We start from the raw sequence: 22,951 nt of genomic DNA on the forward strand, positions 1-22,951 counted from the left end.
CAGTGCTGAGAGGAAAACAGTTATTTCAGCTTGTGTTCAGTGTTATTCAAAGAGCTGCTGATAAACCACAGAGTTAAAGTCAGCTCTGACATGTTATGTTATGCGTTTCTGGCAGGTAAACCAGTATCAATAATCAGTGACTGGTTCTGCGGATAATTGAAATAAACTGTCTGACAGACATGAGGTTCTATTTTTCTGAAGATCCCAGAAACTTTCCTTCCTTGGAAGATTGAGCGAACACTGAGCATTACTTAAAATGGAGAGCAGCTCAGAGTCAAATTGATATTGATGTAGTTCCCTTCTGTTCTCATGTGTTTACACTGCTTTGTTCACTATTACTCAGGTGACCTGCTGGAAACTCTCAAAATGACTGCAGGGAGTGGCTATAACTGATTGTCTGATGCAATCATTCAGATGATTTCAAGCAGTTGCTTCCTCATCTGAGTCATTTACACTGCTTCAGCCAGAACAGTCACTTCGTTCTTCAGTCGATCATTAACTTATTAATGTACACAAAGTGGACATCTTGATCCTCGCTCTCCTTTAAACTGGTGAGTCTAAAAGCTGTTGTAGATTCGATTCTTTATGTTTTCATGCTCAGTGCTTTAAAACTTCTTAAACAATGACATATTGATTTGTTGGAAACAATACAAGCAACAAAAAATCAGCACAGTCAAATACAAACAGGAAGAAGAGAAAGAAAGAGAACAAACAAATACAGCTACATGAGTTACAAATGTGCATGTCTGGGTCAAAATATGTACAGTGTTCCACATTTAAAGTCAAGGGGGGAAAATGCGGGGGGGGGGGGGGGGGGGTTGGTCCCGAGAAAGGTGATAAAACAAAGGCCGCTACATCCTATATAATGCATCACAATTTCCCTTTATAATGGCACTAAGGCGCTCCATTGGTAACAGCTTAAAACTTCTTTAATGTTAACATGTAAAACTCAGCAGGGTTTCATGTTTGGACTTCTTAATGATCCAGATTTTTAATGATCCAGCAGGTTATAGATGACAGAATGATGATCAGAGAGGAAGCACATTAATTATTATTGACTATTATTAAACGTATTAAAGTTTCAGTGTTTTGACTCTGCTTCTTCGTCGGTTTTGTTTGGATCGGTGGAGTTTGGGGAAATAGAAGAGCAGTTCAGCCCTTAAACCTTTGAAATAAACAAAAACTATATTCAGTGTTTGAACTGCAGTGTTGCTGCTTTATGAGGATATTTATTTAGCTCTTAGAGACCAACTCTGAGTACTGAAATGTGTTTTTATCGGAACATTTCTGCACTTCCTCCTTCTTTGTTTTTGTCAGGGGTTCTGACGCAGTTGTTGAAACACATTAGCTTATACGCTCTACTTCCTAGTTTGAAAAATGTTTGTTTGGTAAATCATTTTCAGCTGAGTCTGAGAAACGAAAAAAACCGCTCACGTACAGAAAGCGAAAAAAAAGCTTATGTTGTTTGTTATTGTTTACATCTGCCGTCGTGCTTTTATTGTTTGTTTAAATATGACCGATGATGACGTATTCACTATCGACACTAATCAGGTTATATTATTTATTAAACCAGGTTTAATAAAAATCACGAGTGTTTTTTTTTATTAACTATAAAATCGTTATTAACTATAACAACGTGTCACATTAAATGTGCATAAATGTGATCCGCGGAGATGAGTCAGAAATGCCTGCTACCAAAGGCAGGAGACACAAACAGCCTTAATAACATAAGTGGCTCCATAGTTCAGTGGTTTTCCCCGGTCAGAGGCCATGAGGACACAGCATTACGTGATTAAAGGCATAAAAAAATCTAATCAAAATCAAAATTGTAGATTTGTCTGCTGTTTACAGATAAAGAAACAAATCATGTTACAATGAAAATAAAAATTGAAATATGCCCTCAGATTTAAGGCTTTGAGGCTTTCCTGTATCATAAAGGACAGAAACCGACACATTTTTTATTAAAATAAAAAAGCTGGTAAACATTTAACTGATGATTTAATCAATAAATAGAAAATATAAAAGGAAATAAATCTGAGTCTTTCTTTTAAAAAAAAAGCCCTCAAGCATCATTTTAGCGAAGCTAAAAAAAGGAATTTTTAAACAATACTGAACACGTGACCTTGATGTGTTTTTCGATTATCTATTTGTGAGCAGCGCCCTCTGGCGGTCACATGTTTAGCTATAAAAGTGTATAATGGCTCGTTTTTCTTTTCCAGGCCGGTGTCCGACTGTAATGCATCCAGTAAGCTCAGCAGGAAAACCTCATGCTCGCATGTTTGTTCCCTTTCATGGAGAGGAACGCAGACTTCCTAGATACACCTGACAGAGCGCGAACACCCAACAGGTAGGACACACACAGGGTCGTTAAAATTGAGCTCAATGAAAGTTATTAACAGGTCATATCAAGCAAGGCCACTCTGATATCAACAGCTCCTTTTATAATAGCCATAACAGTTGTAAGAAGAAGAAGAAATAAATATGGTTTAACTGTTTTATGTCCTGATTAACTCACAAACTGGTTACAGATGTTATTTTTTAAATTCGTCCTCTAATCAAAGTGTTTTGTCTTCACAGGGTAACGATGATCTGGATCTTTTTACTTTTCAGTCTGACTCCTGTCTGTGAGTTTCACATCGAAGTAATTTTAGGTGAACAAAATAAACACAATGAGAGGTTTTGTTTAAATAACTCGACACTCCTGTGTCTCCTCTGCAGGTGCAAAAAGGACTCAGAGTGTCTATGAGGCAGAGGAGGACGACAACATCACCATCAGATGGGACAGTCAGCTCCAAGCTGACGTGTCTCTCATCAACATGATGTGTGTTTTCCACTCAGGTGTCACTAAGATTCTCTATAAAATGATCAGAGGAGTGGAGGACTCTGAGTCTCAGCATGAGCAGTTTGCAGGGCGGGTTCACATCGACAGAGACGCCCTGAGAGGAGGAAGAGTCAGACTTTATGTGTCAGGAGTCACAGCTGAAGACTCTGGAAACTACCGCTGTGATCTGGCTGCTGATTATAACAAGGTCCTGAGGAGATGGGAGCTCGAGGCCTCTGGTAAGCTCAACTGGTTGTTATTTTGTTATTTTCCATTTCACTGAGCTTTTTGTTAAAGATCCAGCAGTGCTGCTGCAGCTTGTTTCACACTGACACTGATTTCCTCCACAGAACATTTTGTCTTGAACGTGGCCCAGAAAATTAAAGCATCTCCCACAACTCCACTGTCTGAACTGACGGCTGCTGAAGGTGAATGAGGAAACATTACCATGATCGCTCTTTTAATAATGTAACACCAGGAAACACTGAGCTTATAGCGCCTCCATCTGGACAGGCAGGCTCATTTCAGCTGGTAGTTGAGTGTTGATGTTCAAAATGCAGTTTTTCTGTGAGATTCAGCTGTTGCTGCTGTGATTTTCCTCCTATATAACACGTGTGAAACTCTGGAGTTTGTACGTACTTTGTCTCTAGGGGCCACCGTCTATATTTATATATAAACATATATAAAAAACACATTTTTTAACATTAGTAATTCCTTTTGTGCATAATTTTATATTGTTGTTGTCACGGGCTGCGACGGCAGACCGTGGAGTTGTAGAGAAAGTAGGGCCCAAACGCGAGACTCTGGTGAAGGACAGTGGATTTATTTGTAGTGAGTGGACAGAAACAACAACTATATACAATTCCGGCACTGTGACTCCTGTGGCGATTCCCCTATGAATCCCACACAGTGTACGTGTCCATTACAGTGAAAAAGGTGACACCTCCAAAAACCCGATTCCACTCCGTGATTTTCCCTCGTGACGACGTTCCTGACTCCCGACTCCTGGTGACACAAAAAACACACACAGCTCAGCAGGCAGCCTTTACTAGCGAAGCCGTTCACAAACTCACTAATCAACGGAGGTACTTAACAGGCTCGACTTAGTATAATCCCGCACAAACTGGAGCTCCGCCACCCTCTTAAATACGACGCTCCTCATGAGGCCATCAGCCACAGCTGGTGAAGGCTAATGAGCGGCAGGTGGGGCAGCCTCCTGTGCGGGAGCGCTTCCGGGTCGCCGTCCCCTCAGCGACCCCAAAACCTCCGGGAGAACACAGGGAGAAAGGACAAAGGGAGAGAAAACCACCAAAAACATAGCATACTGAAAAATATACCAAAAATACATGAGCTCTGGGTAAACAGACCCAGGCCATGACAGTTGGTGATAATAAATTAGTTAAAGCAACAAAACAACCTGAAGAGCCGGTTGGGAGCCGAAAGAGCCGGTTCTCTAAAAAGAGCCGGAATTCCCATCACTATACTAAACCTTTCTAATGTGACAATGTTGTCTCTTGTTGTTGTCCCTGGCTCTCTTTCTCTCTCCTTCCCTCCTGCTCTGTTCCTGTGCTACTGCGAGTGTAACTACGGCCCCTCCCCCGTCTGCTCAGCACGAGCACAAGAGTCACGAGTGAAGCAAAAAAAGTGCGAGAGAGAGGGAGAGAGAAAGAAAGAAAATAACCACAGCTCCCAATAAGGAGCCAGATCGCTCCATTCACTTCAAAGAGCCAGCTCTAAGAGCCGTTTTGTTCGCGACCGACACATCACTAAAGAGCACATTAAAGTAAAATGATCCTGATTTAGCTGTTAACTGTTTCTTTTAAACATAGCCGTTCATTTACAGACAGCTGAAAAGTAAAAATCTAATGATTCTCCAGCTTTTCATCGCTCTGATTTCTCAGCATATTAAAGGGCATAAGGTAGAAATTTGTATCCGCAGTCTCAAGCTCCAAGTGCTTTATCCAAGTGTGAGACTTTTTCCCACTCACCCCAACCAGTGAGTGGGAATCAGCTAACTGGCGACTCAATGTCACCGGTTAGCTGATTAATTACCTTTTTTTGCAATAGCTCTCACTGCGTTGCTAAAATTGACTGCTTAGCTTCTGTGAACTGTTTGTGCTGGAATTTTCATTTATGACTGTTAAAAACTTCAATTCTTTTGATCTTCGGGCTGAAAGAAGAACAACACTCAGTGTTTTAATGCTCAATCAACAATCACTTTAATCAATACAATTCTCTTTATTCCATACAAACACTTCGAGCATTACAAGCGTCCGGACGGGAGATGTGGACAGGAGGGGGTCCGGCAGGTCTCGAAATGTCTGACTGTTTCACACATTCTTATAGCCCCCCCACCCTCCAAAGTCATAAAAAACGTAAACATCCACATTCTTTCTCTCTCAGTGAGCCTAAGTTACAACCTTGGCTTCCTGCTTTTCTCCTCCTGTGTGAGATGAGGGAGAATCTCCCATGCAGTATGTTCTGATATCTTTGTAATCAGGAAAGCAAGGCCACGAGTCTCTGCAAACAGTATTTCTTTATAAATCAGCAGCATAATACATCATAAAACAGTGTAATTGATTCACAATAATAAATCAGCAGTATAGTGTAATACAAATCAGTGTAATAATTTCACAATTTCTAAATCAGAAGTATAATGCAACCTAAAACAGGGTAATGATTCTCCAACACAGACATCCACAACCTTTGTCTCTCAAAACTAGGTGCCTCCTGTTCCCTCTTTATCTCCTGCCTCCTTATCTCGTGTCCTTGCTGCCCACTTCTTCTCACACTGTGTTCTCCCAGCTTTGGCTCACCAACACTGTGTCCCAGTAACGGCAGCATGCTGTCGCCTCTGCTTCTCACATGAACCTCTGACCTATTCTCCCAATTCTGTGTGTGCTCTATGTGTGAATGTTTAGTAGCCTGACCTATGACCTACTTAAATGAATAATGAATATAATGTTTTACTATGGTTCATACAACTAAATCGCTGATACTACGATAATCTATTCTTACATTACTCAAATTCAGTATGTTAATTGCAAATATCCATTTTAGACATGAACAAATGGCAACTAAGATTTTTTTGTCTTTTACAGAAGCTGCTGATCAGCTCAAACCTCGGAGACCAACTTTAATATCAACAAGAAACCATATCATAATAGGAGTGACAGCACCCGTAGCTTTAATCTCGGTGTTTTTTTTTCTGTGGGTTGTGTTGAGAAAGAAATTAAGCCAACCACACCTCTATGCTGATGTAGAGATGTTGAGTGTCTCAGAAAAACAAACTGGGACTGACAGGATTCTCTGTGCAGGACCGACTTTGGATCAGAGCGAATCATCAGTCACATCAACAAAAGACTCTGAGCTGCTTTAATTACAGGAAGTGATGTGTGCTGTGTAACATGACTTATGTTAATTCAGGCTCCTGTTATCCTGGGATTGAATTCACAGCCGTAATCATTAATGTGCCTGAAGGGAGAGATTATTTCTTGCTCTTCTGGTTACTGATGGATGTTGTAGCACAGAGCACTGCCTTTCTGAATCTTTCTGTGTACATATTGTAAATACATATTTATTTTTATGGGTTTGAATTTTTCTGAATTTTCTGTCTATTTTTTTAACTAACTATAACAAATGGTACTGATGATTTACAGAAGATGATATAAGACAACAGAAAACATACCTGGAAATACAAACAAGAGGCAAAATGAAATATTTACCTAAAAACAAACTGAAAATGGTCATCAGAGCCAAGCTTCATTAAATACAAACATTTCTGGTTATGTTGTTTAAAGGTATTTTCTATTGACACTTCTATTGATGAAACGAGGGGACCATCAGGGAAAGTGATCGTCTTCTTTAAATTCTGATCTCATAAAACTGTCAGACTGCAGCTGTGAGTTCAGACTTTCAGGATTCATTTACAGCTTTATTTTTTAAACACAACAGATTAATCTTGTTATTGTGAATCTGAAACTCTGCTGCATTTACTGATTTTAATCCTGTGTCTTATTCAGCACACAGGATTTTATTTTTTCTTCTTTTAAGTTTCCACCTTCAGCCTCGTTGTTCTTTCTTTCCAGCTGAGATGGATTTTAGGTGGAAATGAGACAAACGGTTCATGAGCTGCCAGCATGTTACGGTTTTTCTCGATTGCTAAGACACATTCCTGGAAAGCTGATCTCCTTTTCCCCACACTGTGAACACAAAACCCAGTTTTCAAGCTACATTCACAAAACCTCTGACTCTTCTTGCAAAACCAAACTTTCACCCCAGAACAATTCAAAACTGAACTATGCCATCAAATCATGCCTCAAGTCAATCTAAATTAAATACTCTACTGAGTAGTCACTAAACACTACATAGAAACAAGGAAAACACAATGCTCAGGACATGAAGCGGTAGAAATAAATGTTTCTTTAGGCTAAATGCATGTTGCAAAACAAAATACCTGGGCATTTCTAACACTTGTACATAGAAAAGAGAATTTGCCAAAAAAAAGAAATCCTGTGCATTTACATGTAGCACTTGTACGTAGAATCACACAAATATAAGTCCATTACTCCGCCACAGCATCATTTCTCCATACTGGGTCAGGCCACAGGACTTTGTCTACGTCACAGGCCACATTTTCTCTGGCCAGGCAACGAGGGAAAAAAAACCTGGCATGTCGTATCCAAGCTTGACATGCCTCCACACCCATGTCACCACAGGCCAGTTCCATGGCTTGCAAGAGATTTACCCTGGTGTAAGGTTGGCGTTCATAAACGTTCCACCGCCATGCGGAGAAGAATTCTTCAATTGGGTTCAGGTAGGGGGAGTATGGTGGAATCTACTGATGTTTGGTTGTACCCTTAGTCCGGCCTCCTTCATTGTCATACCATGGACAAGGACATGATCAATCACAGTAGCTCTGACTTTATCTGAAATGTGAAAGATTTCATCTCTCACACAAACTCCTTTTTTTGGATGTCTATCCATTGTAGTGCCTCACAAACCAGTGCTCTGGCTTATATGTACCCCCACATCATTAGCCACAAGTGTGATCAATTTTGAGTTGTTGTGTTCAACCGGTGACACCTGAGCATTACTTGTGTTTGACTTTTGCCACCTGTGCTCACCATTATGCAACACAGGTGCATCACAATGACAATGTGTTGACAAGATGTGTCTAAACAGGTAAGAAGTGCTTATGGTTTTGTCAAAAGAGTGATTGATTCAATAAGTGGGTTCAGGCAACTCAGACTTTGGTTCAGACAATAGGGTTTAGTGTTTTAGCAATCGAGAAAAACTGTAAATATCAGTGGCCTGCTGTGCAGTTTATTTATTGTGTTTGACTTCATTGCCTCCATGTGGACTTTTGTGGGAATCAGTTAAGTGGTGAAGCTGAATGATGCCAAATAAATGACAGGTTTAATAATGGACAGCAGGGTGATTTTAGGTTTCAACTTTTAGGGGGACTCAGCTGCCAGTCCTGCAGTGCCTTGGAATTAGTATCAATGCAATATGCTGTCTGCAAATGTGATCAGCCCTTTTCACATTTGCAAACCTCATTTCAGTTGGATGACCAGGGGTGTAATTTTGAATCGAAGGTCTTTGGGGAGATCTGCCGGTGGGTTGGGGTGGAGAAAATGAGGACAACACCGCTCCACCCGAAAAGCGATGGCCCGGTCGAGCAATTCAACCGCACGCTGGCTACCCAGCTCGCCATCCTCCCCAGCCAACACCAGCGTGATTGGCCCTCTGGTTGTGTCAGACTGCAGTCCAGGAGTCCAGCCAATGCCAGCCTGCTGCCTTGATGTTTGGGCGGGAGCTCAGGACACCAGCGGACTTGGTGTTCAGGTCTCCTCCCGAGCCAGAGATTGCTGGAGGACAGGAGATGGACTATTACAGGAAGCTGAGGGAGCGGCTACAGGTGGTCCATGACTGCTCCCACTAGGCCCAGGCCAGCGCGGGAGTGCGACAGAAGAGGGCTTACGACACCAGGCACCGAGGGAGAGCCTTTGTGCCTGGAGATAATGTCGGGGTGCACTGCACTTGGGTGTCCCCCAAGCTTTGCAGTCAGTGGCAGGGCCCTGCAGAAGTCTTGGCACAGCTATCTGAAGTGGTGTACCGGATCCGCATCCGGCCAAAGGCGCACGGTGGTGTTGGGAATGCTGTGCCCGTACACCACCTCTCACTGCTGTTGTGGGTGAAGGGGCGTTCCTAATAAAAGGCTGTGCTCCATGTATGGCTAAGGCAGGAACAGCAGGTCGAAACAGAAGTCTCTGTCTCCTCCTTGTCTGAGCTCACCACAGTATCAATATGCTCTGTTTACAGTGTCCACTGGTGTTATTTAATGGACCCACCGTCGGCCCCATTTTACAAGCGCTCTTTAAATGACAGGAACTCCGTCACCATTTATGTTAGAGAGAAAATGCAAACTCTTTCTAAAAGAAGAGAAGCTGCACTTTACGGGGATATTTCGAGAAGACAAGCTTCAAAAAACTTTACAGTGAATCATTAGAATGCACAAGCAATGATGGTCCAAGCACAGGTGAGAATTAATGATGCACGGAGCAGAGAATCAGGTGTGAATAAGTGCCCCAAAAACGTCTGGAGATTTAAGAAACTAAGTCCCTAGACTCAAAAACTTTTTAATACATATTTAGTATAGTTCATATTTAATGTTGATGTTGTGTTACATTTTGTTCCTGTTGAATATTAGTTTTCACTTAAATATAAATCTGGAAAAAAAAACAGAGTCCATATTTTTTCCACTTTAAACTGTTTTTTCATTGTCCTAACAATACAATAATGTAAAATGACTGACAGATATTGGAAGCAAAGGTTATTCTTATAAAAAGGGTCAAATGGCGGCCTGTAAAATACTTATAAATAAAGTGTTATACATAAAGTATACATTTAATTCATCAATAAAGGATTAATATTAATACATACCAGTATTTAGCCACGTCCCTGCTCAAGATTATTGTTGTGATCAACTCGACCATAATAACAGAAAAATACTTTTAAAGAAGGATCAGAGTTTCTTTTTATTTCTGTCAAACATTTATCACATTTTTGTGGAGATTAATGTTTTTGAAAACTCTTTAATTTGTTTACTGACTCATATACCAACTACTACACCTGCTGCACCCTCTCACCTTTGATGGTGTTTGAGGGAGAGAAACAACTGAATTGAACATATACTTAAATGCAACATAAGCATCATGTCAGTGGCTGCCTTATCTGTATGTTTAGGATCATTATCCTCCTGCATTGACTAAAACTGAAGGACTGTTTGTTAACTTCAGTGAGAACTCTGAAATTTCTAAACTGAAGTTTATTTATATAGAAGAAAGTGTCAACAAGCTTAAAAGTTGATGTGAGCAGTAAATAAAAAGGGTTAAACACACATTATGGGTCTCAAACTGCTCCTCTTCCTGGAGTGAAGCACAGCCTGATAACCCTCCCTCTTCTTCCTGCTCTTAAACACAGCACCTCCTCTCTGTCCACGTGTTTCCTCGTTCCCTCCCCTTCAGATCTGCACTTTGAAGATGGGTGTAACCAACATGTGGTGACGTGTAAGAGCTGACAGGCTCCATTCACTGCAGAAACATGTTGTTGAGATCAGAGCTCAGACTAGTTTCAGTTATAAGGAAGAGAAACTCACACAGTCACTGACACTGAGAGGAGAAATGGCGCAGAAAGGAGTTCAGCTGGACCGAGAAACCTTCTCTTGTTCCATCTGTTTGGATCTACTGAAGGATCCGGTGACTATTCCCTGTGGACACAGCTACTGCATGAACTGTATTAAAAGTTTCTGGGATGAAGAGGACAGGAAGGGAATCCACAGCTGCCCTCAGTGCAGGAAGACTTTCACACCGAGGCCTGTCCTGGAGAAAAACACCATGTTAGCAGCTTTAGTGGAGCAGCTGAAGAAGATTGGACTCCAAGCTGCTCCAGCTGATCACTGCTATGCTGGACCTGAAGATGTGGCCTGTGATGTCTGCACTGGGAGGAAACTGAAAGCCATCAAGTCCTGTTTATTCTGTCTGGCCTCTTACTGTGAGAAACACCTCCAACCTCACTATGAATCTCAAACTTTTAAAAAGCATACACTGGTTAAAACTTCTGTGAAGCTCCAGGAGAACATCTGCTCTCGTCATGATGAGGTGATGAAGATTTTCTGTCGTACTGATCAGCAGAGTATCTGTTATCTCTGCACAATGGATGAACATAAAGGCCATGAAACAGTCCCAGCTGCAGCAGAAAGGACTGAGAAGCAGAAGGAGCTCGAGGTGAGACGACTAAACATCCAGCAGAGAATCCAGGAGCGAGAGAAAGATGTGAAGCTGCTTCAGCAGGAGGTGGAGGCCATCAATGGCTCTGCTGATAAAGCAGTGGAGGACAGTGAAAAGATGTTCACTGAGCTGATCCGTCTCATCCAGAAAAGAAGCTCTGATGTGAAGCAGCAGGTCAGATCCCAGCAGGAAACTGAAGTGAGTCGAGTCAAAGAGCTTCAGGAGAAGCTGGAGCAGGAGATCGCTGAGCTGAAGAGGAAAGACAGCGAGCTGGAGCAGCTCTCACACACAGAGGATCACAACCAGTTTCTACACAACTACCCCTCACTGTCAGCACTCAGTGAGTCTACACACTCATCCAGCATCAATATTCGTCCTCTGAGCTACTTTGAGGATGTGACAGCAGCTGTGTCAGAGACCAGAGATAAACTACAGGACATTCTGAGAGAGGAATGGACAAACATCTCACTGACAGTCACTGAAGTGGATGTTTTACTGTCACCACCAGAGCCAAAGACCAGAGCTGAATTCTTAAAATATTCATGTGACATCACACTGGATCCAAACACAGCATACACACATCTGTTATTATCTGAGGGGAACAGAAAAGTAACATTAATGGAACAACAACAGTCTTATTCTGATCATCCAGACAGATTCACTGGATGTTTTCAGGTCCTGAGCAGAAAGAGTCTGACTGGACGTTGTTACTGGGAGGTGGAGTGGAGAGGGGGAGGAGTTTGTGTAGCAATTGCATACAAGAATATCAGCAGAGCAGGGATAGGCAATGAATGTGTATTTGGATACAATGACAAATCTTGGGCATTATATTGTGACACAAACAGATATATATTTGTGCACAACGATGTCCAAATTGTCCTCTCAGGTCCTCGGTCCTCCAGAGTAGGAGTGTACCTGGATCACAGAGCAGGTATTCTGTCTTTCTACAGCGTCTCTGAAACCATGACTCTCCTCCACAGAGTCCAGACCACATTCACTCAGCCGCTCTATGCTGGACTTCGGTTTTGGTTAGTTGGAGCCACTGCAGCGTTCATTAAAGTCAAATAGAGATGACAGGTTCATGTTGATCCCTGACCATTATATGTACTTGTGTAGTTTCTAAATGAGGCTTTACATTTTAGAAGCTGAGAAGTTCAGTGGTCCATTGATGTGTGAAAATAATATTGCACTGATTCAAACTGTACTTACATTTATATACCTTACATCAATATAAATCTGAATTTGTTCTTATGGCTGATAATCATGTGAGTTTAAATGATACTACTCTTCATATTCAGCATGTTTGAAATCTGTCATCAGTCTGGTTAGTGGTTTTATTCTGTAGTTGCTGTAGTGGGTTGTCAAATGCAACAATATATTGGAGCTGCAGTGATTCATCAGTTAGTCAATGATTAGAGAATTTATTGTTTTATGATTATTTTAGTCACATTTAAAGCTGGTTCCAGTTTCTGAAATGTGAAGATTGTTGATTTTCTTGATCATATATGACTGTAAAAGTAGAATGGGAGGGAGAGCCTTCAGTTTTCAGGCCCCTCTTCTGTGGAACCAGCTTCCAGTTTGGATTCGGGAGACAGACACTATCTCTACTTTTAAGATTAGGCTTAGAACTTTCCTTTTTGCTAAAGCATATAGTTAGGGCTGGACCAGGTGACCCTGAATCCTCCCTTAGTTATGCTGCAATAGATGTAGGCTGCCGGGGGATTCCCATGATGCATTGAGTTTTTCCTTTCCAGTCACCTTTCTCACTCACTATGTGTTAACAGACCTCTCTGTATTGAATCGTATCTGTTATTAATCTCTGTCTCTCTTCCACAGCATGTCTTTTATCCTGTCTTCCTTCTCTCACCCCAACCGGTCGCAGCAGATGGCCGCCCCTCCCTGAGCCTGGTTCTGCCGGAGGTTTCTTCCTGTTAAAAGGGAGTTTTTCCTTCCCACTGTCGCCAAAGTGCTTGCTCATAGGGGGTCATATGATTGTTGGGCTTTTCTCTGTATCTATGAAGCGCCTTGAGGCGACATTTGTTGTGATTTGGCGCTATATAAATAAAATTGAATTGAATTGAATTGAATTAAACTTAATGTCTTTGAGGTTTGAACTTTTAAAATGTAACAAAAAAATATTAGTCTGAGGTTTTTTATATTGTTATCATTGTATCTAGAGTGAGGACATTTAATGTCATTTTTCAGATACAGAGACACGTGAAGAAACCAAATCACACAATAATGAACTGAACACATTTATAGTCAGTGTTCAAGATGATGGATAGAAATGAAAATCATGGAGCATTTTTTTAATGCATGTTTACGTCTGTGTCACAGAAACTGTTCAGCTATTCTCTGTTTATTAGTCTATTTATCAGGAACCTCTGTTGATTTTATATGTAAAGGATTTTTCTTCTATCACTGAACCTTTTAAGGGTTTTCTCATAGTAGTTTTGGGGAGTTTTTAATTAGATTTACAGCTTCAGAATAACTTTGTGATGTCAGATTAGAAAGTCTGTGTCCAACCCTGGTGTTTGATCAGATGTTTGATCCCTGCAGGGTTGGATTTTTTCTATGAATGTTTAATTTGTTGTATTTGATTTGAGTTAGATTTTTACTGATGAATGATTCGTTGTAAAAAGTGGATCTACCAACAGTTTATTTCTTTGTTATTGTGATTAAAATGTCAAACAAATATATTTTCCACTTTGTGTGACAGAGGCAGGAATTTCTCTGTCCTGCATGTGGAGAAATCTGCTGTTAAATCAGAACATTAACAGGTTTCAGGTTGTATTCAAACACATATTACTGTGTATCATGTGTCAGCAGGCATGTGTTAACAGGGACTATAAGACACTTTAGTTGCTTTAACGCATATTTATATGTTTAACACAGTAAGGTGCACAGGTTCTTTATACTAAAAAAGAGGGAGGAAATGCACTTCCAAGATTTAAAGTTAGTTTATTATTCAGACAGGGAAAGCAACTTTAAAAAAAAAAAAAAAAAAAAACCCCTACATGTGGTAGCACGAGGTGAGAATAAAGTAAATACTCTTCACAGTTTTAAAAGACAACGCCACTCTGGGAATTACACCCAGAGAATACTGGAAGTAACACTAATCACCAAGAAGGCAGTTAGGTTTGTTATACTCAGTACAGAGACGAGGTTCAATGATAAGACAAATTGACAATTTATTAACAATTATTTAAAACACCGTATAAAAGCACAGTCATAAAAAAAATCCATGTACAAATATGCTTAAAAATATATTCAGAGCTGAGGCTTACCAGTGGAGGGAGGGATGCCACGCACAAACTCAAAAAAAGAAAACACACCACGACACAAGTGCAACACAAAATCACACACTCACACTAATAAGCTAAACAAGGCAGGTGTGTACACTCAAAGGATCCCACCACCAAGGCACCCTAGTGTCCTCCACGTCAGCACTCCGCATCTGAATAAAAGAAACAAAAAAAATAAATACATTTTTTTTTAATTTTACAACAAAACTAATGTAGCGCTGGGGGATAACCCAACTGCAGGACCACACTGGTGATCTGCAGCTATAAAAAGGGCCTCCCACCAGTGGTGTAACAAAAATCCAAACTACAAATCAAAACAGAAAAATAACATAGAATCTGGATAAAACTTTAAAATCTGGAGCAAACGGAATCGCCGTATTGCTCCAACTTGCCGTCTGCCCGACTATAAGTTAATCATCCGGTCAGTCAATATGTACGCCAGCTGACTCCCATAACCGGCATGCATATGGCCGCTGTCCACACCGACGTCCACTTTAAAAAGCTGGCAGCAGCAGGAAAAGAAACTTCGCAACGGGAACAGACGGTAAAAGCCAAGCAAAGCAAAGCAGTAGCACCTCAGTTAGCGTGGCGTTGCGTAAAACTAAGGCCCACACTTCCTGCGAAGCATAATAAGTAATTACTATAAAACAAACAATAAAAGGCAGGGATCGTAACGAAATTGAATTACGTACCGGGTAAACCCGCGTCATGAAACATGAGCAGGGGCTCATAGGAGGCTTCCACAGCTATGACCTAAAAACAATATCTGTTTACCACCAAGTAAGGTAATGCACACACTACAATGAGTAAACACCTACCAGCCGCGATGGAGGCTTCAGAATGATCGCTGCAACACCAAGGGGAAGTCAGGTGACCAAAAAGGAGATCACAGGTAAGCGATCCAGGAATGCTCAAATGGCCACTATTTATACTAGCATTTATAATGCGCCAGGCTGAAAGTGCATTGAACCAAGGAATAACATTCATCCTGCCACATACACATTCAGGGATACAGGGAAGAGGAGCTCAAGACTGAGGCTTACCAGCAGGTGAGAATGGTCAACACAAGGGGAAGGCAGATCCATCAAACAAATAAATTTGAAAAAAAAAAAAAAAATCAACTCAGGTGCTTTTGAACATGCACTCAATTGTGAAGGGAACCAGGCACCAACTGCACACATACAACATGGGAGACCCACCACCATCTTCAGCTCTCACCCTGGACACAAAGGAAATAAAATCAGCAGAGTTATACACAAGTGGTGAAGTTGAATGATTGGGAAATAAATGTCGTTTTAATAATGGACAAAACTGGGTCACATAGTTCCTCCAAAACTTGGCTTCAAAGAGGAAAACTGTTTTGTTTTTTCATGTTTACACACAGATATCCTGCTCAAAGCTCAAGAATGGATATAAGGTGAAAGATTTTTCTAATCACTCCAACATTTATTTAGCTGCTACACAATTACATTCATTTCACTGGATGAGTAGATTTTTCATTTGATTTATCTCTCAGATAAACACACAGAGATTCGATGAGCTTCTATCTGTGTTATTAACTCCAAATTGTGGGTTTCTACAGCCAAGTTCATGAACTGCAGGAATCTCATGTCTGGTCCTGACTCACTTTTGTTCTTGTTTTAAATGCAGTCTGAACTTTGAACTAAAGGATGATGTCAGTGACATCACAGTTTTATATATATATATATATATATATATATATATATATATATATCGTAGAGGAGGAGCATCGCAGCAACAGATTAGCCAAATGTAGAATATATGGTGAAAAAGATGAATATTACAGTGTTTATGAAAAACGAATGCAGCTTTTCAGCGATAAAGGGCCATATAAATATTTACTTCCAGCTACACTAACCCCACCCTCGACCAGATGGTGGTGCTATAAACGTGCTATATAAAGGCTGCTGAGCTGTGTTGTTCATTGGATTAAGTAAACTGATCACACAGTCAGACATTTTTCCCTTCTCCATTTTTCCTCTGATTTTTTAAAATTTCTACTTTTTCAGATATTAAACATATGTCTTTATCCAAGCTGCTTTACCCAAAGGTTTTCTTCTTCTCTCATACATAAAATATAGTTCTTAAACTTAGTAACATGAAAAACTATTTTGTTTACTTGTTTTAAATGTGTTCTCTAAATGTGCCTTATCCAGTCTGTATCCTGGACCCTGATCAAATACAAGAATGAACACCAGGCTGAAACAGATTCAGCAACTCGGAGTCAGCATGCAGTCAAAGACAAATCAAGGAGGCCGTTCACATTTAGCACCTGAAAACTTCCCTGAAATGAGATCTAGGTTACCATGCTGCTCAAAGTCCATAAATCATAATGACGACCAGCCTGAACTTTTCAGTGTCTGAATGTCAGGTCATGCTGTGGAGTTTCATCTGGTGGAGACGATGTTGTTATTGTTGCAGGTTTTCTGTATAAATTCCACACAGACGAGTCATAAAAATGTCATTTATATCAACATGGGTTAAACAGTACAAGTGCATTTTTCCTTTACAACAGTGTCCTGCATGTTGAAGAAGAATCATGAGTGAAGCACAATTTGAACATAAAGTCTTTCACTCATCACACGTCATTTTGAGTTGACAGCTGGTTGCTATAATGAGCGGCCGAGGCTCCGTTTGAACAGGACACACACTGACGTATTTCACACCTTCTCAGATCCATTACAGCATTTACTCTCCCCCACCAAAGTTTCACTTGGTATCTGCTGATTATTTACATCAAATAACTAAATAAACTGATCATTTATATTACATTGTATAGCTTACCTTGACACACATCCTAACAGAGTTTGTTTTGCACATTTTACATATTTATTTACAAATTCACATTCCAGTGATGAAACACTGCCATGAAGTGTTTAGGAAGCGTTTAATGGTGAACATTAATGTTGTGTGAACAATGCAGCTGCTAATAAAAAAAGGAAAAATTCTCTGTGTAGCAGGTGACCTGTCAGGTGGCCCCAGACCTTCCAGAATGGTGTGATATTCTGGAGCACTTATGGGCAACCAGTAAATATGATGTGGGAAAAATGAACAGAGGTAGTGACTCTTAAGTTGGATTTCAGACCATGTAACAGTAGTTAATAATTAAAGCCAGAAGCAGTGACTGCAGCACTGCATGGCAGGTTCTAATCCCTGCACCATATTGTTTCACCAGAAAGCAAAACTTTTCCTGTGATTTTTCTGGCAGATTTTTGGGTTTTGTTTTAGTACCAGGCTGATCATGCCAGTTAGTTGTGGGTTCATTTTTTTTTCTTTTTAAGAGAAAGACAGTTTTTATGCTTGGACGTCCTGAACAAGGCCTCATATGTTTTTTTGTAATAGTGCACTTAGACAAAACCTTTCAGGTGTCATCCCTCTGGGGGTGATATTTGGTGATTTAATAATCAGCTCTCTTTTAAGCAGGCCTGCAAGATTGGAATTAAAAGCGCTATAAAATATTTAATTGAGAGCAAATACAAGGTGAGCTTCTCCAGATTACAATGGGCTTAGTGGAAATTCACCTACTTAGGACACTGACCATATTAGATGGTAAGTCCTGTATCTAAAAGGATTGCAGTGATTCAATCCATTCCAAAATCTGTTTTCTTTTTTTAAATGACATCATATTGCTATCAGTGGATACTTAAATTGGTGCGCAGATTTCCACTATCAGCAATGATTGGTATGAATGCATGTGACGGGACTGTGAGGGACTGATGATGTGGACTAAGTGTGACTGACTTGAAATTGAGACTAAGGACTGTAACTATTTTAGGATCAGTCACTTCTAATGTCTAATCCACTCCAAACAGTGAAAAAAGGGTGGATGTGGGTGTGTGTGGGCCCTGCAGACTTAACCCTTTAGCTGCCACTTTTCTGTGTTACTGATTTTTGTGTGAAGGAAACTGTGGCTTTACTGGCTGCTTGTTGGTTATGGTATCACACTGTATTGTTGGGGAAATGTTAAATGTTACAGTGGGGAAAATGTGCACGCAATGTGGAAAATATACTGTGTTGAAATCAGTGTTCACGGCAGCAGATTGTTGACTACAAGATTATAGCAGCACCTCTGGAATCTGTTTATCCAGGCCTTACCCGCGAGGATACACCACTGGCTAATGGTTTTGTTTTTTTTCACTCTAAGGGTTTTGGCATCACACAAGCAGACATAAATGAAATAAAGCAGGATGTGCAGTGATTACCGGACATTTTAGTGTTGGGCTTATTATCATATCCTTATTTATGTTAAGTTGTTGAGCTTATAGTGTTATAACAAGTGAGTGACATTACTTAAGAGTGGTTAGGGTTACACACTGGTTACAGTAGTTTTGAATAAACACATGGGATGATCAATGAAATTATGGTAACGGTAGTGTTGTAATGATCTGGGGAGAAAAAATTGCACAAAACTTGTGTCTGTAGTGCTGAATGCCTTATTACTCTTATGACTTACAGTTGCTTGGAAATGTAAAGTTTATATTAACTCACAGATTTGTTTTCCAGGCAATAATAGTGTGGATGCAGGCTCCAGGTGGAGCTAGGAGTTAAACAGACTTAACATGAAAACTACGCTGATTTCATTTTCTAACAAAGGTTTACAGGTCTGGAGTGACGCTACAAAAAAACCAATCAGCTGATCATTGATCAGTTTGATAGTAGCAACAGGAGAGGGAGGGGAGAGAATGAGAGAAGAAGAGGCAGCTGTGCAGCAAAGACAAAGAATAAAACTCCACCTTTGTGTCTTTTTTCATTCTAGCTGAAGTCCGGGACAAACTGTGCTCCTTTTCAGCTCAACACGAAACGCGTAATAATTTCTCTGAATGCGGGAGGATTTCGTCTTTTTATGGGACGGTTGGCAACTCTACTAACTAACCTTATGAATTAAATAAAGTTCACTATCAGTAACATCATAGCACCCACCCAGCTGTATAGAAACTCCATCATGCTAGCTAGTACGCAGTACGAGTTATTGTAACTGACTATAAAAAGTCAGCACAACGAAAATAAACTCCACCTAAACTTGGTTTATATCTGACCCAGATAGACTGCAGGTCATAACTTCTTACCTGAAGTTCAGTTCACCTGACGCTCAGACTGGCGGCTGCCTCGGGTCTCTCCTCCTCCTGCCTCCGATCTCCCTCATCCACCTGCTATCCTCCACCACTTGTTAATTTTACTGAATCTGTGGACGCTCTGCGATGCCACCACTAAACAACTGAGTTATTTTTACACACCGGCCAGCATCTGGCCAATCCACCATCTTTCATTGTTTATACCGTTACAAAAAAAAAAATAAATCATTGGGCCACCGAGGCCTGGTATGCCCGATGGCCAGTCCAGCTATGGCCGTGCCATCAGTTAACCCTTCGCGTACCAACTGAGGCACGCGTGCCTACACAGCAAATCCAGCATGTCCAAATTAACACTGTCAGATTTGATTTCAACACTTTTAAAGTGTCTATATGGGTCCACACCAGAGAGTGTTAATTTAACTCTTTTTGGAGAGTTGGTATGTTAACTCTGATTTAGTGTTAAACACCAAATCTCTCTGGAGTTGATAATTTAACACTTGGTGTTAAGAGTTTATATATTAACTCTCAAAGAGTATTTTAGTTTAACTACGTAAGAGTTATCTTCTAATTAATTCTAAAAAGCGGGAATTTTACTGTTCTGAACTTCTAGAAATTTCTTTTGGAAATAAACATTTACTAAAAAGACGCAATGGTTTTTGAAAAACATTTATTCTGAACTGTGCACCACAATTTCAAAACATTTTCTGAAAGATGTAACAGTGTACATGTTCTCACTTTCATTAGAATTTCGTTTATCAAAAGGTCTGACATAGGTGAGCTGGTAAATGCAAATAACAGCATTCTCATCACTTATTTCAATAAATACAAAATACAATATGCATGTCCTTCATTCATCACTTTGTGGAACTTCAGCGCACTTCTGCTCTCCCCCATATTCCGTCTTCACAAGGATATCCTATGTGGAGATTGAATAAAAATTAGTTGACACTAATTAATGGCACAAATCAATTGCAGCACAGTAAAAAAAAAAAGGAATCCTTTTTGAGCCATTACTTGTGTAAAGTATTTTCCCAAAAGACAAGGACACAGACAACAGGTAATACTGAACTAAATGTAAAACCTCAACCTTTTTCATTTTTACCTAAAACCATGTGCACAAAACTCTGGAGGGATCTAAATGCTAACGTAGAACTCAGTCAGGACGTCTGCTACTGCTGTTTGCTCGTTTTTTATGGGAGATCGTTTTCAGGCTTCAAGTAGCACCATTATATCAACATTTCACATTCTAGACATTGTTTTAAGTGTATTTGACCAAGAAATTTGACTGAAAATTCACATGCAAGCTTTTTTTCAAGGCTGTGGTATTTGCCCGCAAACAATACCTTTCAGCTAGCTAAAACAGAATATTATGCTATCAGCGAGCAACATGGCTAATGCCTTTCACACAGCTTTGTCTCAACTCCAAAGAGCCACAGAAGTAAAAACTATTAACAATAATTGAAACAATCTTTGAAAACATGACTTACCAAGCATGGCAAACAACTCAAATATGTAGAGCAAAATGTTCTGAAACGGCTTCACTTCAGCTTCGATTGGAGCCGTGCTGGGGGCGGAGTCTGTGAATCTACTCTATTGGTGTCATAGCCCCTGTAGGAGTTCAGAGTTAAGAGGTCAAGAGTTAATGTTTCCATTGTAACACCTCCAGATTTGAAATAGAAACACTCATTTTTAACACTCGATTTTAACTACTATCATTTTACACCTCAGAGTTACATTAAAAGAATGTGACTCTACTTAGAGTAAAATTAACTCTAAGACTACTAACACCAAAACATTTAACACTTTTGAATTTGCTGTGTAGGGTTGCCAACCCCTGCAGTAGAATAAATAGAATAAAATATACAATAGGATAAAAATAGAATACAAATGCTGTATACAACTGAGTAAAATTCAACTTTGTCAGAAAAAGAGTATCACATTTCAGAGAAGCTGGTTATAAGTTCCACTTTAAACGTTTTTAATTTCATTTATTTTTTAAAGCGCCTTGAGGCAACTGTTGTTGTGATTTGGCACTATATAAATAAAACTGAATTGAACTGAATTAAAGCTAAACTCTGAGTTCAGAGGATGCCGGTGGACTGAAGATTGTCACTATCTGACGTGAAAACTCTGCCCCGCTGGTTTTTAAGGGATCGAGGGTGTTTTTTCTATGAATACAAATATGCAATAACAATAACAGCGAGGTGCAGTTCATTGAAATCACATTACCTTCTGGCACAGGGGCGGTCCTGGCCTGTTTGGTGCCCTGGGTGAACACTCCCTCTACCGCCCTGTGCCCAGTAATTGTGATGACGGTGTTAATGCTGACAGCCCGTTTGTTTGTTTTTATTTTGGGAGCTGGTTATTTAAATGCCGCTCCAGCCAGCCAGAGAATCCCCCACTATCCCCGCTGACTAGCGCAATCTCCAAAATGCGCTGGCATGATGTCGGGGCAGCATGGGTGCCAGCAACTTTTTTTTGCCAAAGCCATGATGCCGCCCTGGACAACCACCCATGTCACCCATATCAAAAACTGCTACTATTCTGGCACATGTTAAAGGGTGAAGAGAGGAAAGATGTCTGCACTGGCTGCACAGGTAGCAGACATCTCAGAGGCAGATCCACCCTCAGATCAGCCAATCATCATCCCCCTCTCTTTCCCTTTCAGATTTTAAAACTTTAAAACACTGGACTGAACAGTAGCGCTTTTCTAAAACGCTAAATACTATAAACTATGTAAACATGCTTCATTCATGGAGTTACCATTTCAGTGAAATTATACTGGTATGAGATTGTGAAGGTAACTGCTTTGAGAGGTTGTATCTAGCTTACATCACATTAGCTACTTGTATATCTGTCCCAGTAGTTCCTTAATGAGGGATTCCCCCCGCCACATCCATTCGAGTACTAACTGCTGCCAAGTTATAAACACAGCCTGTTTTGGTCATTAAAAAATGAGCAAAATGATCCTGATTGAGCTGTTAATAGTTTCTTTTAATTCATTTACAGAATAGATCCCAGTGTGCCACAGGGATCTATTCTTGGGCCGTTATTGTTTTCATTGTACCTTTTGCCTCTTGGTGCGATTTTCCGGAAACATAAAGTGCCATTCCATCTATAGGCAGATGACTGTCAGCTCATTTTAAAGTCCTTTTATTGGTTTTTAAATCTCTAAATGGTCTGGCATCTGATTATTTGTCTGACTTTTTGAAGCCCCACGTCAACACTCGTTCCCTTCGGTCAGCTGAGCAGTTGCTGCTTTCGGTCCCAAAGTCACGGCTGAAATTTAGAGGAGACCAAGCGTTCTCTGTTGCTGCGCCGATGCTTTGGAATAACCTTCCTCTCCATATTAGACAGGTTACATCAGTGCCAGTTTTTAAGTCTTTATTAAAAACCTATTTTTATTCCCTGGCTTTTAACTCTGTGGGTAACTGATATTTT

The 22,951-nt window shown here is 40.4% G+C and overlaps 2 protein-coding genes across 3 annotated transcripts; both read left to right on the forward strand.

The window, feature by feature from the left end:
• The first annotated feature begins 424 nt into the window (after positions 1 to 424).
• LOC146522748 (uncharacterized) lies at positions 425 to 9,015 on the forward strand. 2 transcript variants are annotated; one of them, XM_085153572.1, is made up of 6 exons: positions 425 to 551; positions 2,220 to 2,347; positions 2,578 to 2,624; positions 2,719 to 3,060; positions 3,172 to 3,249; positions 5,923 to 9,015. In XM_085153572.1, exons 2-6 carry the CDS (start codon positions 2,268 to 2,270, stop codon positions 6,198 to 6,200), a joined length of 825 nt encoding a protein of 274 aa, XP_085009698.1. In that variant the 5' UTR covers positions 425 to 551; positions 2,220 to 2,267; the 3' UTR covers positions 6,201 to 9,015. The 2 variants fall into 2 exon arrangements, with proteins under 2 accessions (XP_085009698.1, XP_085009699.1); XM_085153573.1 differs by lacking the exon at positions 5,923 to 9,015 and having other exon boundaries at positions 3,172 to 5,914.
• A 1,218-nt stretch (positions 9,016 to 10,233) lies between these two features.
• On the forward strand, positions 10,234 to 12,468 carry LOC146522749 (tripartite motif-containing protein 16-like). The gene has a single exon (XM_085153522.1). The coding sequence runs from the start codon at positions 10,507 to 10,509 to the stop codon at positions 12,178 to 12,180; it is 1,674 nt and encodes a 557-aa protein (XP_085009648.1). The 5' UTR covers positions 10,234 to 10,506; the 3' UTR covers positions 12,181 to 12,468.
• The last annotated feature ends 10,483 nt before the right edge of the window (positions 12,469 to 22,951 follow it).

Source organism: Neolamprologus multifasciatus, chromosome 3, assembly GCF_963576455.1.
Source record: "Neolamprologus multifasciatus chromosome 3, fNeoMul1.2, whole genome shotgun sequence".
In the NCBI taxonomy this organism is placed as follows: Eukaryota; Metazoa; Chordata; class Actinopteri; order Cichliformes; family Cichlidae; genus Neolamprologus; species Neolamprologus multifasciatus.

Bases quoted from the DNA above. Each gene is read 5' to 3' on its own strand.
- LOC146522748 (XM_085153572.1), top strand. From the start codon at position 2,268: ATGCTCGCATGTTTGTTCCCTTTCATGGAGAGGAACGCAGACTTCCTA. The intron at 2,348-2,577 runs GTAGGACACACA...TTGTCTTCACAG, and splicing joins AGAGCGCGAACACCCAACAG to GGTAACGATGATCTGGATCT. The intron at 2,625-2,718 runs GTGAGTTTCACA...TCTCCTCTGCAG, and splicing joins TTTCAGTCTGACTCCTGTCT to GTGCAAAAAGGACTCAGAGT.
- LOC146522749 (XM_085153522.1), top strand. From the start codon at position 10,507: ATGGCGCAGAAAGGAGTTCAGCTGGACCGAGAAACCTTCTCTTGTTCC.